The sequence below is a fragment of the Carassius carassius genome, chromosome 36 (assembly GCF_963082965.1).
Source record: "Carassius carassius chromosome 36, fCarCar2.1, whole genome shotgun sequence".
In the NCBI taxonomy this organism is placed as follows: domain Eukaryota; kingdom Metazoa; phylum Chordata; class Actinopteri; order Cypriniformes; family Cyprinidae; genus Carassius; species Carassius carassius.
Genome location: NC_081790.1, coordinates 30,102,766 through 30,117,268, shown reverse-complemented (window position 1 = coordinate 30,117,268; position 14,503 = coordinate 30,102,766). Strand labels below are relative to the sequence as shown.

At 41.9% G+C, this 14,503-nt stretch overlaps 1 protein-coding gene across 7 annotated transcripts in view; it reads left to right on the top strand.

The window, feature by feature from the left end:
• The window catches only part of LOC132116827 (cation channel sperm-associated protein 3-like), a 31,159-nt gene extending 16,913 nt beyond the window's left edge, over positions 1 to 14,246 (top strand). For 4 of the 7 annotated variants that reach the window (XM_059525696.1, XM_059525695.1, XM_059525692.1 and 1 more), the window contains 3 exons: positions 8,543 to 8,589; positions 8,771 to 8,858; positions 14,109 to 14,246. In XM_059525696.1, coding sequence (XP_059381679.1) covers positions 8,543 to 8,589; positions 8,771 to 8,858; positions 14,109 to 14,186 — 213 coding nt within the window. In that variant the 3' untranslated portion in view covers positions 14,187 to 14,246. Of the gene's footprint in view, positions 1 to 1,931; positions 2,316 to 8,542; positions 8,590 to 8,770; positions 8,859 to 8,951; positions 9,240 to 14,108 lie in introns of those variants that run through there. The other 3 variants (XR_009425705.1, XM_059525693.1, XM_059525694.1) reach the window with 3 other exon arrangements.
• The last annotated feature ends 257 nt before the right edge of the window (positions 14,247 to 14,503 follow it).

The following is a 14,503-nucleotide window of genomic DNA, read 5'->3' as shown; positions in this document are numbered from 1 at the left end:
AAGTGGAATCAGTCTGCAGTTAGTCGTTTTAAAGACGTGTCACAAAAAAAAGAGTAGTGTTAATTGTTCTAGCCAATATTCGCCTGTTTCAAAGGACATTGATAACATTTTATTTAAATCATTGTAGAGAGTGATCAAGAAATGTTTTGACAAACCACCTTGTTTAGTGTATAATTTTGAGTGTATCTGATTTGAAACCTGCTCCTCATTTCTTGAGCAAAATACCATATGGGAATTACAGATGTGGTAACTGTCAACAGTGACATTTCACATATAAGACGTCAACCTTCACACATCCTCACACGGGTAATGTGTTTTATATTTAAAGTTCTATCATGTAAGCTGGCTAATGTCATTTACCTGTTGCGTTGCCCTTGTGGTTTATGTTATATTGGTAAAACTAGCAGACCTCTGAAAACTCGTATCTCTAAACATCGATGTGCAATTAGACATCGTGATCCAAAAAGACTGGTAGCACATCACTTTGCAGATTCGAGACACTCAGTTTCCACTCTTCAGTACATCAGCATTGAGGTAGATAAGTATCTGCATCGTGGGGTGATATCAACAAATTGCTTTTACAGCATGAGGTCTTTTGGATTTATAAACTAGACACGTTGTCCGCTAGAGGATTAATAAATGAGGACTTTGATATTCATCCATTTCTTTAAAACACAAGATGTTTATTTATATAATAAATGTTTTGTGGTTATTAGTTGTATTTATTTACGCAAGCAGGTATTAACTGATGTTATTGATTAATACAATAAGAATTTTATTCTTATATTTTGCATAGCTTTATATGTTTAGTTTCAATTATTTTTTTCTTTGTTTTTCTCCTTGGCTAATATGTCATTGTTGTGATATTATCATGATAATATTGTACGGCCATGTGACCTGTGTTCACTTAGAGGTAGGCCTATATAGATTGGTACATCAGTATTGGTAATTTGTCCGATGAAGAGCCTGTGTGCTCAAAGCGTCACTACACACACTATGCGATAGCTTTTCAATAATCAACTTTTTGATACTTTTGGAGCTTTGGTGTTGCTGACTTTTTCAGGCTGAATATAACCTGCAGGAATATAGATTAAAGGGGATAAAAGATCAATTGTCCAACCATAATTTTTATGGTAGGTTTATTTTAACTGATAGATGCAGAGAATACCAACCAAAAATCCAGAAATGTCTGATTTCTGAGAGATGCATCGCAACGTTTCATTCATAATGTTTACTCTCCTTCACTTCACACACTCATTATTGTGGAATATAATGAATTGTAGTGCAATAGAGCTTATTCGTTCTGATTAAAGTGTCAGAAATCTCAAAGAGCAGTTTTTTTATTTAAACTGACAGAAGAGGTAATTGAATGAGGCCAGTTAAATCCTGAATGAGGTAGTGAGCAGACCAGTGCTGTACAAAGGTACTGGTGCAGGTCCAAGTGTGTTAGTGGGGGGGGGGGCGGTTGGCTGAGTTCAGTGGTGACTGGGGAAAAGGCTTCCTGACAGCCTGATGGATGAAGCTGTCCTTCAGTCTGCTGGTCCTGGCCTGGAGACTCCTCCCTGGTGGCAGTAGACTGAAGAAGCACTGTGAGGGCCGGGGCTCTGGCTCTTCTCAGTTTGCAGAGGAAGTAGAGACGCTGCTGTGATTTCTTGGCCAGTGCTGCAGTGTTGTCGGTCCAGGAGAGGTCCTCTGTGAAGTGCACACCCAGGAACTTGGTGCTGTTGACTCTCTCCACAGTCACACCGTTGATGGTCAGAGGAACGTGCTGAGTGTGCGCTCTCCTGAAGTCTACAACAATCTCCTTCATATATTCATATATATAGCTTGACCTACTTAGTTGGAAGAAAGTGTTGTTGTGAACGAAGCAGCTCCTCTCTTGTGGTTTCTATGTGAATAAGGCCACAGATGCTGAGTGTTGTTGTGTTCAGGGCTGTGTTGGTGTCGGCGAGCTGAAGACGAGGCCGCTGGAGCTGTTTATGTGCAGCGTGACGGAGAGACGAGGATACGGTGAGGCTCTGCGCTGGCTCTCACACTACATCAGCTACACAAACACTGCTGAAGCCTGAGCTGAAACATCCGTTTTACTAAATATCCCCATCTCATGTTACTTTATTAAATGTAGTTGTTATATTAAAAATTATTTGTCATTTATGTCAATACTTTGTGATTTTCTTGAGAATTTGTAATTGAGTCATCTCAGTATGGATAAACTAAATACATTATTATTAAACAATTATATTCTTCAAACAGGCAGTGTGAATTGGTATTAATGAATTAAGTGACTCATCGTTAACGTGTTAACAATCAATAAGTGAAGCATCGTTTTCAAGTGCTAGCTGTGAACTAGCGGCTGAGAGAGATTTCCTCAGACAGACTGAGCTCAGTGAGTTAAACACTGATTTGATTATTGTTTCTGATATCTGCTGATTTTGGATCTCATTCATGGTGAGCCCTTCTTGTCATTGGAAAAGCTAAATTTCACATCCCTAATGATAAAACAGTTAATGGTGCATCACAGTATAATGGATATACAGTGGGGAAAATATTTATTTGATCCCCTGCTGATTTTTTGTAAGTTTGCCCTCTTACAAAAACAGAAAAGAAGGGTTTGTATTTTTATGGCAGGTCATGACCTTCATCTGCTTCTTCTGGAGACACTCCTTTGTTGTCTTGGAGGTGTGTTTCGGGTCATTGTCCATCTGGAAGACCCATCCATGACCCATCTTCAGTGTTCTGGCTGAGGGAAGGAGGTTCTCCTCCAGGATTTTACAGAACATGAAGTCGTCCTGTACCCTACACAGAAAAACAGCCCTGAAGTATAATGTTTCAGCTCTGTGCTTGACTGTAGGATGCTGTTCTTGGTTTCATAGTCATCATTTCTCTTCCTCCAAACACGGCGAGTCGAGTTCAAGCCAAAGAGCTCAGTTTTGGTCTCATCTGACCACAGCACTTTCTCCCAAGTCTTCTCTGAATCATTAGATGTTTTCTGTCAGTCTTTAGAGGGGTCTGTACATGTGTCTTCTTGAGCAAGCGCTGCAGGACTTCAGTCAACAAGCTCCTCTTGTGTAGTTCTGGGCTGATCCCTCATCCAAACCCTTTGCAGTCCGTGACTGTCTGAAGTCTAGAACCCATGGACATCACCAAATGCTGAGTTTCCTTCCTCCAGATGCTTTGCCAGGTCTTTACTTCAGGCGTCTTCAGTTGCTGCTTGTTTATGGGTCTTTCTGCCTTCAGTTATATCTTCAGTAAGTGAAAAGCTCAGTTAGATTGAGATCTGTTGTGTTTGTTAATAAAACTCAGTAAAGGGTCTAAACACATCTTCTTATTTCTTTACTGAACTGTCTGCAGTGATGGAGACTTACAAGAAAAAACAAGGTAAACAAAACTCTTATTATCAGTAAAAAGAGTGGCCAACTAATATATATATATGTATAACTGAGTTCTATCTCACATAATACACTACAAGGTCAGGTGACTGACTAGACCGTTTAAAAGTAATTTAATTTCTTTGCCTTAAGAAGCCCTTTGGTTGCTTTTGCTGTATGTTTTGGGTCATTATGCATCTGTACTATGAAGTGCTGTCCTATCAGTTTTGCAGCACTTGACTGAATCTGAGAATAAAGCATAGCTCTATACACTTCACGATTCATCTCGCTGCTTCTATCAGCAGACACATCATCGACAAACACCAGGGATCCAGTTCCATTAGCAGCCATACACACCCATGCCATAACACTGCCTCCAAATTAATCTAGCATCAGAACACGTCAGGATTATTTATTTAGATGCTTTTAGCAAAGTCTAATCTGACCTTTTCTTTTTATATCCTTACTTTGTCATGAAATATTGAGGAAACAGGCCACACCTGGCCATGAAACTGCTTATCAGTCAATTGTCCAGTGACTTTTGAACCTGTGAAAATGGAGAGACTCTGTAATTCCTAAACAGTTAATGCAATATTTTTGTTAAAGCTTAAAAGCATATAAGGCCCAGGCTTACCCCCACCTAGGTCTGTCAGACCATCTCTCAGTGCTGCTACACTCAAGGTATACACCCAAGATCAAGAGCACTGGGAATATAACTAAGACCGTGAGAATGTGGCCAGAGGATGCCATCCCTATGTTACGGGACTGTTTCTACCACACAGATTGGGATGTTTTCAAGGGACAGGGCACAGACACTCGTGTATTATTGGATGAATATACCATCACTGTCCTGAGTTACATTAACTTCTGTGTGGATAATATTACGTCTTGGAAACATTTCCGTGTGTATCTTAACAGGAAATCTTGGATGACACATGGAGTTGAACAACTGATCCGAGCTAGAGACAGAGCGCTGGGTTCTAGGGACCCTGATTTATACAGCAGAGCCAGGGCTGCATTAAGGAAGGGAATCAATACTGCTAAACAACAATATCGGAGGCGTATTGAAGCCTGCTTTAATAATTCTGCAAACCCTAGGCAGGTATGGGAGGGCATTAGGGCTATCACGGACTATAAGAGTAAATCAACATCTTCCTCAGCTGATTACACCATGGCTGAGGATTTCAATTTCTTCCATGCCCGTTATGATAGGGAAAACACAGATTCTGTGTTGCACCCCCTACCCTCCATTGATCCTGCCCCAGTCCTGAGTACTCATGAGGTAAGACGGGTCCTCTGTGGCATAAACACCAGGAAAGCAACCGGACCGGATGGTGTGATGGGTCGAGTGCTGAGAGACTGTGCTGCGGAGCTAACTTACGTTTTTACCGACATTTATAATATATCGCTGTCCACTTCATGGGTCCCTGCATGCTTTAAGGCAGCCACAATAGTCCCAGTGCCTAAGCAGTCAAATGCCACCTATCTGAATGATTATAGACCGGTGGCACTCACCTCCATTACTGCCAAGTGCCTTGAGAGGCTGGTCACCAATTACATTAAGAGCGCAATACCACCATCACTTGACCCACACCAATTTGCATACAGACAGAACCGGTCGACTGAGGATGCCATCGCCACCGTGCTCCACAGGTTATTAGTTCATCTTGAGCACAAGAACACCTATGCGAGACTCCTCTTTGTCGACTTTAGCTCGGCCTTTAATACAATTAGGCCACTTAAACTCCGAGCCAAACTGTACCATCTTGGCATAAACAACTCGCTGTGCAAATGGATTGTGGACTTTTTGACAAATCGAACACAGAGGGTTAGGATAGGCAAGCACTTGTCCTCCAACCTTTTAATAAATACCGGGGCCCCCCAGGGGTGTGTGCTTAGCCCCTTGCTATACTCTCAATTCACACATGACTGCTCTGCTTCTTTTTGCTCCAATCTCATTGTTAAGTTTGCTGACGACACAACATTGCTCGGACTCATCAATAATAACAATGAGGTGGATTACAGGGAGTGGGAGTGGGAGTGGGACCACTCTCCCAGAGATCAGCACCATTTATGACATACTGTTGTCTGAAGAGAGTACAGAACATTCTGCGGGACCGGTATCATCCGGCCTATCACCTGTTCCACCTGCTGCCCTCAGGGAGAAGGTACAGGTCAATTGGTGCCAGTAATACCAGACTGGCTAACAGCTTGTACCCTTATGCAGTAAGGCTGCTAAATCGTGCCCTTTGTCACTATTAGACTTTGCACTGTTGCATTAACTACATCAATTAAAAACTTTGACCGTACACTTCATTTTTGTAAAGTATCTTGTTATCAAGAGCGAATGTCACTGGTTCTGTGTTCTAAAAACTACATACTTTTGATGTGCCATGTTTACATAGGGGGTAGTTATTATTTATTATTATCTCATATTTGGAGGGGATCTGCACTGGTGTTAGTGTACTTTAATATATCATGGACTGTTGTTGTTGTATGCTCCAATGCAATTTCGTTGTTCTTGAATGACAATGACAATAAAAGTAAATTGAATTGAATTGAAGCTTAAAGTCCAGATTTCCATTACAACCTTATTGCTTGATTTCAAATGCATTGTGGTGGTCTACAGAGGCAAAATGATGAAAATTGTGCCACTGACCAAACACTTATGGATCTGACTATATGTGACCCGTCACGAAAACCAGTGACACAAGTCGGCAGCACAACTTTCGAGCAAAATGAGAAAGAAGCGTTTTTTTTTTTCAAAATTGGTGATTTTCGTTTTTTTGCAGAATCTGTTAGTTGATATCACAAACAAGCCTCTCCGTGTTTGAGATAGCAGTATTGGTATATTTAAAAGCGTACATTTTGAGGTTGAAATCAGCTTGTTTGTCGGAGATTCTAGCACGCAGTAGGGGCGTTTCATTGTCTGTCTGTATTTCCATACTGGATAAGCCGGATTTTGTTTCTTTTGTTATTGCCCCCGCCCTCCGAGGGAAGCGTGGCTACTTAATATGCAGCGCTCTGGCCGACTCTAGCTGATATCAAAATTCAATGAAGATGGACGCCGCAAAGATGAACGCAGACGAGCTGAACCGTGGCCGTTACACCGAAAATGTTTCGAAGTACTTCTTCGACAATCCGGATGCTTATGAACAAGCGCTCACTGATCCTGAAGACGATCTGAGCGACGATGAAAGCGGCATAATAAGACTGTAATATCCCTAATCTACAACTGAGCGAAGATGACGACGAGGTAGAATGTATTGGACTGGCGTCAGACGAGTTGGACCGTAAGATATCAGAGGCTATATCGTTTCTTATGGGGTGAGTTTCCATAAACATCAAAGTTTGCCGTTTTGTGTTCATTCTAAGAACACATACACGTTATCTCATGTTTAGACCTTCCCATATCTACCTATTGTTATTAGCTAGCTCATAGCTCATCGGTTATCACAGAATCCTGTTAAAAAAGTCCTAATGCTACACAATGAAATCAATTCACCAAGTTTTATGTAGAAAACCAGCAAATAACAAATAAAATAAGCATCAATATGTACTTTTTGTTTACATAAACATTAAAATAATAACATTAAAAATGATGGCCACATTTGAAAGATTAAAGATTTTTATAAAAAGATAAAACTCACATATTTCAGCCTCTAAATCATTTTTATAAAAGTCAAAAAAGATAAATTACTGACATTTACAATGACATTCTCCTTTATTATTAATAGTATGCGGTCCGAATTTTCCCATTGTTGTCTGTCGTTGCTATGCAGGGGGTATGGCTTATCTAAATGAGATGTAAATGAGCCCCATTGTCACTCGCAGCAGTGAGAACTGCAAATCTTCAGAGGCTATTTCCTGCTTTTTGAGCTTTTTTGAGTGTCTACCTTCAAATGGCCACAACTTCTCCAAATATTATCAGATTTCCATGAAAGCTTGGAGACTACACTTTCAGAATCTGTGAATAACTCAAAATGCCCCAGAACCGACTTGTGTCCCTACTTTCCGTGATTAGTCACATATGTCTGTTTGTGTGTTTTAGCCATTTTTGTTTAAAAATTAATAGGTCCCTCTAGCCAGCTGTCACTATCTATAGTTTTTGCAAGGGGAGGAGCCTCGTTCAAACACGTTTGAGCAGTGAGCACGCGATCGTTTGAAGATTCAGGCTGATGATGCACTCGATGGACTTGGGAAACAGTATGTAATGGTGAGTCTGTTAACTTCTATATCTTCTATACTTGATGACAGCATTACTGTAGTTAAATCTAAAGTAGTCTAAAGGGCCGTTTCCATGTTGCGCCTAAAAACGCGTGGAAAACGCTAGGCGTGTCGCTTTCTCCTTCTTTCCAAAGCGCCCCTGGGGCGTCTGCTGTTGCTAAGCAACCATGACCTGCTCTCTCCATGAAGACGCGGAAATTTCAGCAAAGTATAAATGAATTTGCAGTACTAAAAATCGCTTGCTGTAGCTCTGTCACTAAATTTATTTAAAAATTCCTTCATCTTGTCTGAGCTTTCAACGTTGTTACGGGAAAGGATGAAGCTGATTGGTTGGTTCTTGTCACATGACCTGCGGTGCGCTTGCGGTTCTCTGAAAAGTTGAGATGTTTTTAACTCGACCGCATCGCTTCCATTATGAGTGCGCATACCGCGCGCCTACATTGGAAATAACGAGTTTGAGCGCGCAAAAGACGCGATATGTGAACGGCCCCTTAATGTGCAGATCGACGGTTTCCCCTGTCTGTTCACAGTTTAGCTATAATGCTAATATTCAAATCGATGTTTCTTTTGGTTCACAGTTAAGATTAGTTCAGCAAGTGTGTTTGCATGTTCATTTTAGCTGTAACATTTACATTTCATTAACCTTAGCTTCAGTATTTTAACGTTAGCATGTGTGCATCAATTAGCTTTTTGTTAAAGCTAAGTTAACTTGTCTTTTTGATTATATTATCGTGTGTAGTATTTATAGTAACTACAACTGAATTGTTGAGCCTTAAGGGTTATGCTTTCATGCTGAAAGTTTCAGTTAGTCTTGAAATGTAACACTTTTTTATCTGTTTTAGGTGTTCATGGAGCTCTAAATAATGTTACAGGATTTTGTGCAAGAATCTCAAGCATGAAATCATTGACCGACATAGTCTTTGTCAAACTGAGATATTTCAGTCTAGGAGAGAGAAAGTTGGGCAGCTGTTGACAGCTTTCACAACAAATCAAGGTTGGTACATATCCATTAAAGACTTTCATTGCATAGTTTTTAACAGCTTAAGTACTAAAATTGTATCACAATGTTTACAATTGGTTGTGTAATGCAATCAAAATTGTGCCTGATTGGTTCTGCTTTCTTGTGATCATTTCTTTCATTTTATTCATCAGTGATTCATTTTACTCCCTAACAGACTAAAGAGCCGACTGATGTCTCTGGTGCTCAGAGGACTCCCGATCGTCTTTGCCCACAAACCTACAGATTTCTACAAAGTATTCTATGTAAGTACCCCTTTTTTTCCTCTCAGAATATCTAAAAGAACATAATCATTTCACCATTAATTGTTAGTTCCTGTGTTTTATAAAACCTCTGAGAAAGCCTAAAACCTGTTACGGTTTTACTGGTGTGTAAGGACGCCGCATGAGGAAGACGATATACAAAAGGTACTTTTAATGATCGAGGGAGAATAAGGGCACATCCAACATAATACATAAAGTCAACTTACATCAATACAACAATATCAATCACAGACGAGGAAGAACTAAACAGACAGGGTATTTAAGCACATGGGAGTTAATCAGGGAAATTGAGACAGGTGGGGATTATTCAATTAACAAAACAAGAAAAGGAAGATGACCAAATAAGGAAACAGAAAGTCACTGAATGTAACAGTTCGCCCCCTCCCGGAACTGTGCATCCTTGCACCGCTAGAGTAATACCAGCGGAGGAAAGGTGGGGGTTCTAGAGGCGGGCGTGGGGCAGCAAGAGGCAGGCAAGAGGCAGGCGAAGAGGGAGCAAGGAGTTAGGCCGGGTTCACACCGCAAGCTGCAGCAGAGCAGAAGCAGCGTGTATTAACAGATGAGAGCGTTCACACCGCACGCAGAAGCTGCGCGGCAGAGCGTAGCAGAAGCAGATCAGAAGCAGCAGTCCGCGATCGTTTCGGCGCTGGGTCTATTTTTGCTGCGCTGCTGACGCTCAGTTAAAGTGAAAGTACACCTTTGATGGACAAAATAAATATGATTTCACATAAAAAGTGCTCTAAATGCACAAAATAAGCACATATAGGGTGTTTTAACAAGAACTGGAGTATGTTAGGAAAGAAAATTAATCTAAAAAATATGTATAGAAGATAAAGTGACAATGATCATGGCCAAAATACACATGTACTGAAACAAAAAAGTAATTTTGCCCAAAATTTGCATTAACGATATCTACTGTGTTTTTAGCAAATTACATAAAAAACGTATGATATTTAAATTCACATATTTTTCTATTTTTTATATATATTTATATATATATATATATATATATATTTTTTTTACAAAATCTGTCAAAGTACTACAGTTCTATCCAAAAATAAACTTTTTTGCCGAAATACAAAAACAACTTTAAATAATTTATATTGCTAGTTTAGCCTTAGAGATTTATTTATTATTATTAGTAGTAGTCGTATTCTTATAAATAGGCCTATATATTGGCAGAAGAACGGATGTCGTGCTGACATCATGCTGACAATCATAAACAACAGCACGTGGTGTCTCAGGCGGTGGTCTTCAGAGTGCACCTGGAAAGACAATAATGGACGACACTCGTCTCATCATGGAAGTTGAGAAATATCAAGTTCTTTATGATCCACACAATGTACTTGCAGGAGAAGGAAAAAGCATGGGATGAAGTTGCATTAGCTTTTATTTCTAGATGCTAAGCAATTTTATAGTGTTTTTGACGCTTTCGCTGGCACACAAGCAAACAACTCAATATTTGATTCAAAATTGATTCAATTGGAACCATTTATTTACAATTTCTAAATTACACATAAGCACACAAATAACAAAAGCAGGTGATACATGCATATATAATAAACAAGTAAATGCTGATTTCAAGATGAGCAGGAAGTCAAGGCTGTGAACCATTTACAATACACATAATTTAAAACGGTGTATTAAATTGGTTTTCAGAGTGTCCTTTGGTAAACTTGCTTGCAAACAAACCCAGTGACAAGATGGTAATATGCACCATGTTCTCTCCTATGCCTGTTAATGGGATGAACCCAAAGTCTGCGTCTTTTTCATAGTCTCCTTAATAAAAAATATAGCGCGATGGCCTTTCTTCTATCAACAACACGTACTGCACGGAAAACAAAGACAGCAAAACAAATGTGCAACAAAAGTTACAATGAAATTATTAATTAAAAAAGCTTCTTGCCAAGTCTTTTTATTTAAATGTATTTTAAATGGAAATAAAGCAATAAAAACTTTATAGAGTACTCCCATTATAGAGTACTCTGTCCAAAATCCGCTGTTCAGTTGCGCGCTGCCTCCGCTGCCGGTGTGAAAGCAAAATAGCCGTGCGCTGCTTCCGCTCTGCTGCATCTTGCGGTGTGAACCCGGCCTTAGGATCCAGGGAAGAGTGGATGGAGGGAGGAGCCAGGGAGGACCCCCGAGCAGGAGGAGCCAGATGGTGCTCCAGAGACCAGCCAGGATGGAGATCCACGGTGGAGTCGACGGCGGGAGGAGCCATGGTGGAGGAGGAGCCGATGACACCAGGGGGCTGACAGACGGAGACTGCGCCGGTGGGTGAGGAGCCCAAGATGGAGCAGAGCAGCCGCAGAGCCTGGGTGATGCCGAGGATCCGGAGGGCCAAGGCGGAGCAAAAGGCTCAGGTGACCAAGGCGGAGGCGGGGCCCTGGAAGACAACTGCAGAGCCGGAGTGGCTGAGGATGGAGGCGGAACCAGAGGGAAGGAGGAGCCTGACAGAGTCGGAGGGATGGAGTGACGAGTTGAAGCCAGAGGAATGGAGTCCAGAGGCGGTGGATGGTCGACGACTGACCAAGGTGGGGCCGGAGGGACGAGGGAGCCCGGTGGAGCAGGTTTGATGCCGGGCCATGGCGGAGACGAGGGAGCTAAGAGCTGAGGCGGAGCCTCTGGGTCGAAGGACCGAGGAGGAGTCCAGGGCTCGGAGGCTGGAGGTGGAGACAGGGAATCCACACGCCACGGCGGAGCTGGAGACTGGAAGTCCTGCGGCAAACCATCACGCCCAGATGGCGCGGACTGAGACTGACTGGCATCAGCGGAGATGAGGTCGAGAAACTGGCTGGTCTAGGAGGAGATGAGAGAGGGAGGATGGGAGGAAACACAGGAGGATCAGGGCTGGACAGAGCAGAAAAACAGTAGATACAGGGCTGGATTAAACCAGCGGAAGTGGAGCAGAGGAACTGGCAGGTCTAGGAGGAGGTGGGAGAGGGAGGCTGGGAGGGAATACAGGAGGATCAGGGCTTGACGGAACCAGCGGAGACATAGGAGATTCAGGGCTGGGAGGAACCAGTGGAGAAACAGGAGATTGAGGGCTGGGCGGAACCAGTGGAGAAACAGGAGATTGAGGGCTGGGCGGAACCAGTGGAGAAACAGGAGATGGAGGGCTGGACGGAACCAGCAGAGAAAAAGAAAATTCAGGGCTGGACGGAACCAGCGGAAATGGAGCAGAGGAACTGACTGTTCTAGGAGGAGGTGGGAGTGGGAGGCTGGGAGGGAATACTGGAGGATCAGGGCTGGACGGAACCAGCAGAGAAACAGGAAATTCAGGGCTTACCTCCACAAACCACTCTAAGGTCCTCCATATAATTTCCAGAAAACGAATGCAGCTCACCCTCAGTCGTGGGAGTGTGGGCAGGGCCTTCCTTCACACCCTCGATCTCCACTAATAGTCGCACGGCGCACGGTGTTGCCGGCTCACACACCTGGTCAGTCGCGCTCTCGAGTCCTTGTTCTCTGACAATGACAGGCTTGGGCTCTGCGGCTGCGGTGGGCTCTAGCTCCGTGCGGCGGGATGGTGGCTGGCTGGTCTCTGGTTCGGGAGTGGGGCTGGAGATATCCTCTTTGGGGGTGCAGATGGTAAATGAAGATCCATTTTTCTGCAGCACCTACTCCACGAAGGTGGCGAAATCCTCTCTGGGACCATTTGCTGGCAGGCATGCCTTACACCGCTCACTCAGGCCGGTGTAATAGAAGTTAGAGAGCGAGCGGTCGGGTAAGTGGGTAAGGCACGCCAGATCTAAAAAGTCCCTGGTATGGTCCTCCAGCAAACGGTCCAGTTGCTCCAGGCATAGGAGTCAGACTGCTGGGATTGCCATTCCGAGAGGGGGGAAAACAAAAAACAAAAAGAAAGAAAAACGCAGCTAAACTACACTTTGGGTCTGTGATTCTGTTACGGTTTTACTGGTGTGTAAGGAAGGCGCATGTGGAAGACGATATACAAAAGGTACTTTTAATGATCGAGGGAGAATAACGGCACATCCAACATAATACATAAAGTCAACTTACATCAATACAACAATATCATTCACACACGAGGAAGAACTAAACAGACAGGGTATTTAAGCACATGGGAGTTAATCAGGGAAATGGAGACAGGTGGGGATTAATCAATTAACAAAACAAGAAAAAGAAGATGACCAAATAAGGAAACAGAAAGTTACTGAATGTAACAAAACCCTTAAATTATTACAATAGCTATTTTGACCTCTTTTGGGTGATCTTATTGCTTAAAGGTTTAGTTCATCCAACATTTGCTCACCCTTGTGTCGTTACAAACCCTTTGGACTAATTTTTTGTAAGTTAATTATTGAAATACAATTTTAAGTATAGTTCACAGAAATTTAAGTAAAATTTAAACTTTAAATATTTTGATCTGAAAAGGTGGTCCTTGTAGATACAGTAAATGCAAGTCGATGGCTACCATCACTTGGAGTAAAAAACAAGCAAACAAGCAAAACAAAATTAATACATGTGTTGTCTGATGATACATTGAGGTGTTATGAAGCAAAACAATCAGTCTCTGCATGAAACTGAACATTATTTTCAGCATTATTACCTTTTAATCCACAGCCCCGGCAAACAGTCCTGAGGTGTTTTAAAATGTCTGGAGAGCATGCATTGTGTGTTGTATTGGTTATCATCAAAATGTTACTTGAGTGTACTTTTCTTGGAACCTATATACAAATTAAAAATCATTTGCTTGTCCAGTCAGCTTTAGGAAGATTGCTCATGTGTGAGTTTGGTCCTGCGCATACATTATAAACTCACGCTCCAGACTGTTGAGAATGCATTCAGGACTGCTTGCAGAAGACCAATTGTTTTACTTTGTAGACCTCAGTGTATAGTCAGGAGTATCCACAGGTATTAATTTTGTTTTGCCTGTGCATGTTTTTTTAACTATAAAAATTTGTTTCCATTACCTGTTTTATCAATCACGAAGGACCACTGTTTCTGCTAATAATCTTTAAAGTTTTTACTGTAGAAAAACTCAGCTTCACCTTAGATGGCCTGAGGATGTGTAAATTACCAGCAGATTTTCATTTTTGTGTGAACTGTTTTTAATGTAACATCATAAGTTTATATTCCTGCATTAAAAGTCATGTTACCAAACTTTTTATAATCGTTGTGAAGACAGAACTCCAGCAGTCGTAACAAATTGCTTAACATTATAGATGGTTATAATGAAGAAATTTCATGATTGTGGTCTTATGTTTTTAGAAGTCTGATGACATTGGAATCCTCCTCATTGAGCATGAAGGCTCTCATCTTCTCTCCATCTCAATCCAGCCTCATTGAAGACCATCACTGAAGGAGAAGTTGTGATGTACAATATTGACGACTTGCAAAAAGCTATGAGCATTCATTCATTTTGCTGTATAAGACATTAAAGTGTGCTCTGTCACTGCATGTTAGTGCTGTTAGTGCTCAGTTAATGTGTGTTCACCAGGCCCGGCTCCACGGGGGGGCCAGGGTGGGCCTGGCCCACACAATCAGAGGCTTGGCCCACCCTGGCCCCTCACCACATAACAGCCAATCACAAAATTAGTGCGATATTCAATTCAGCTCCAGATAATACGTTATTTTCTAATTTCCCAACCCCCTCTTTTTTTCCC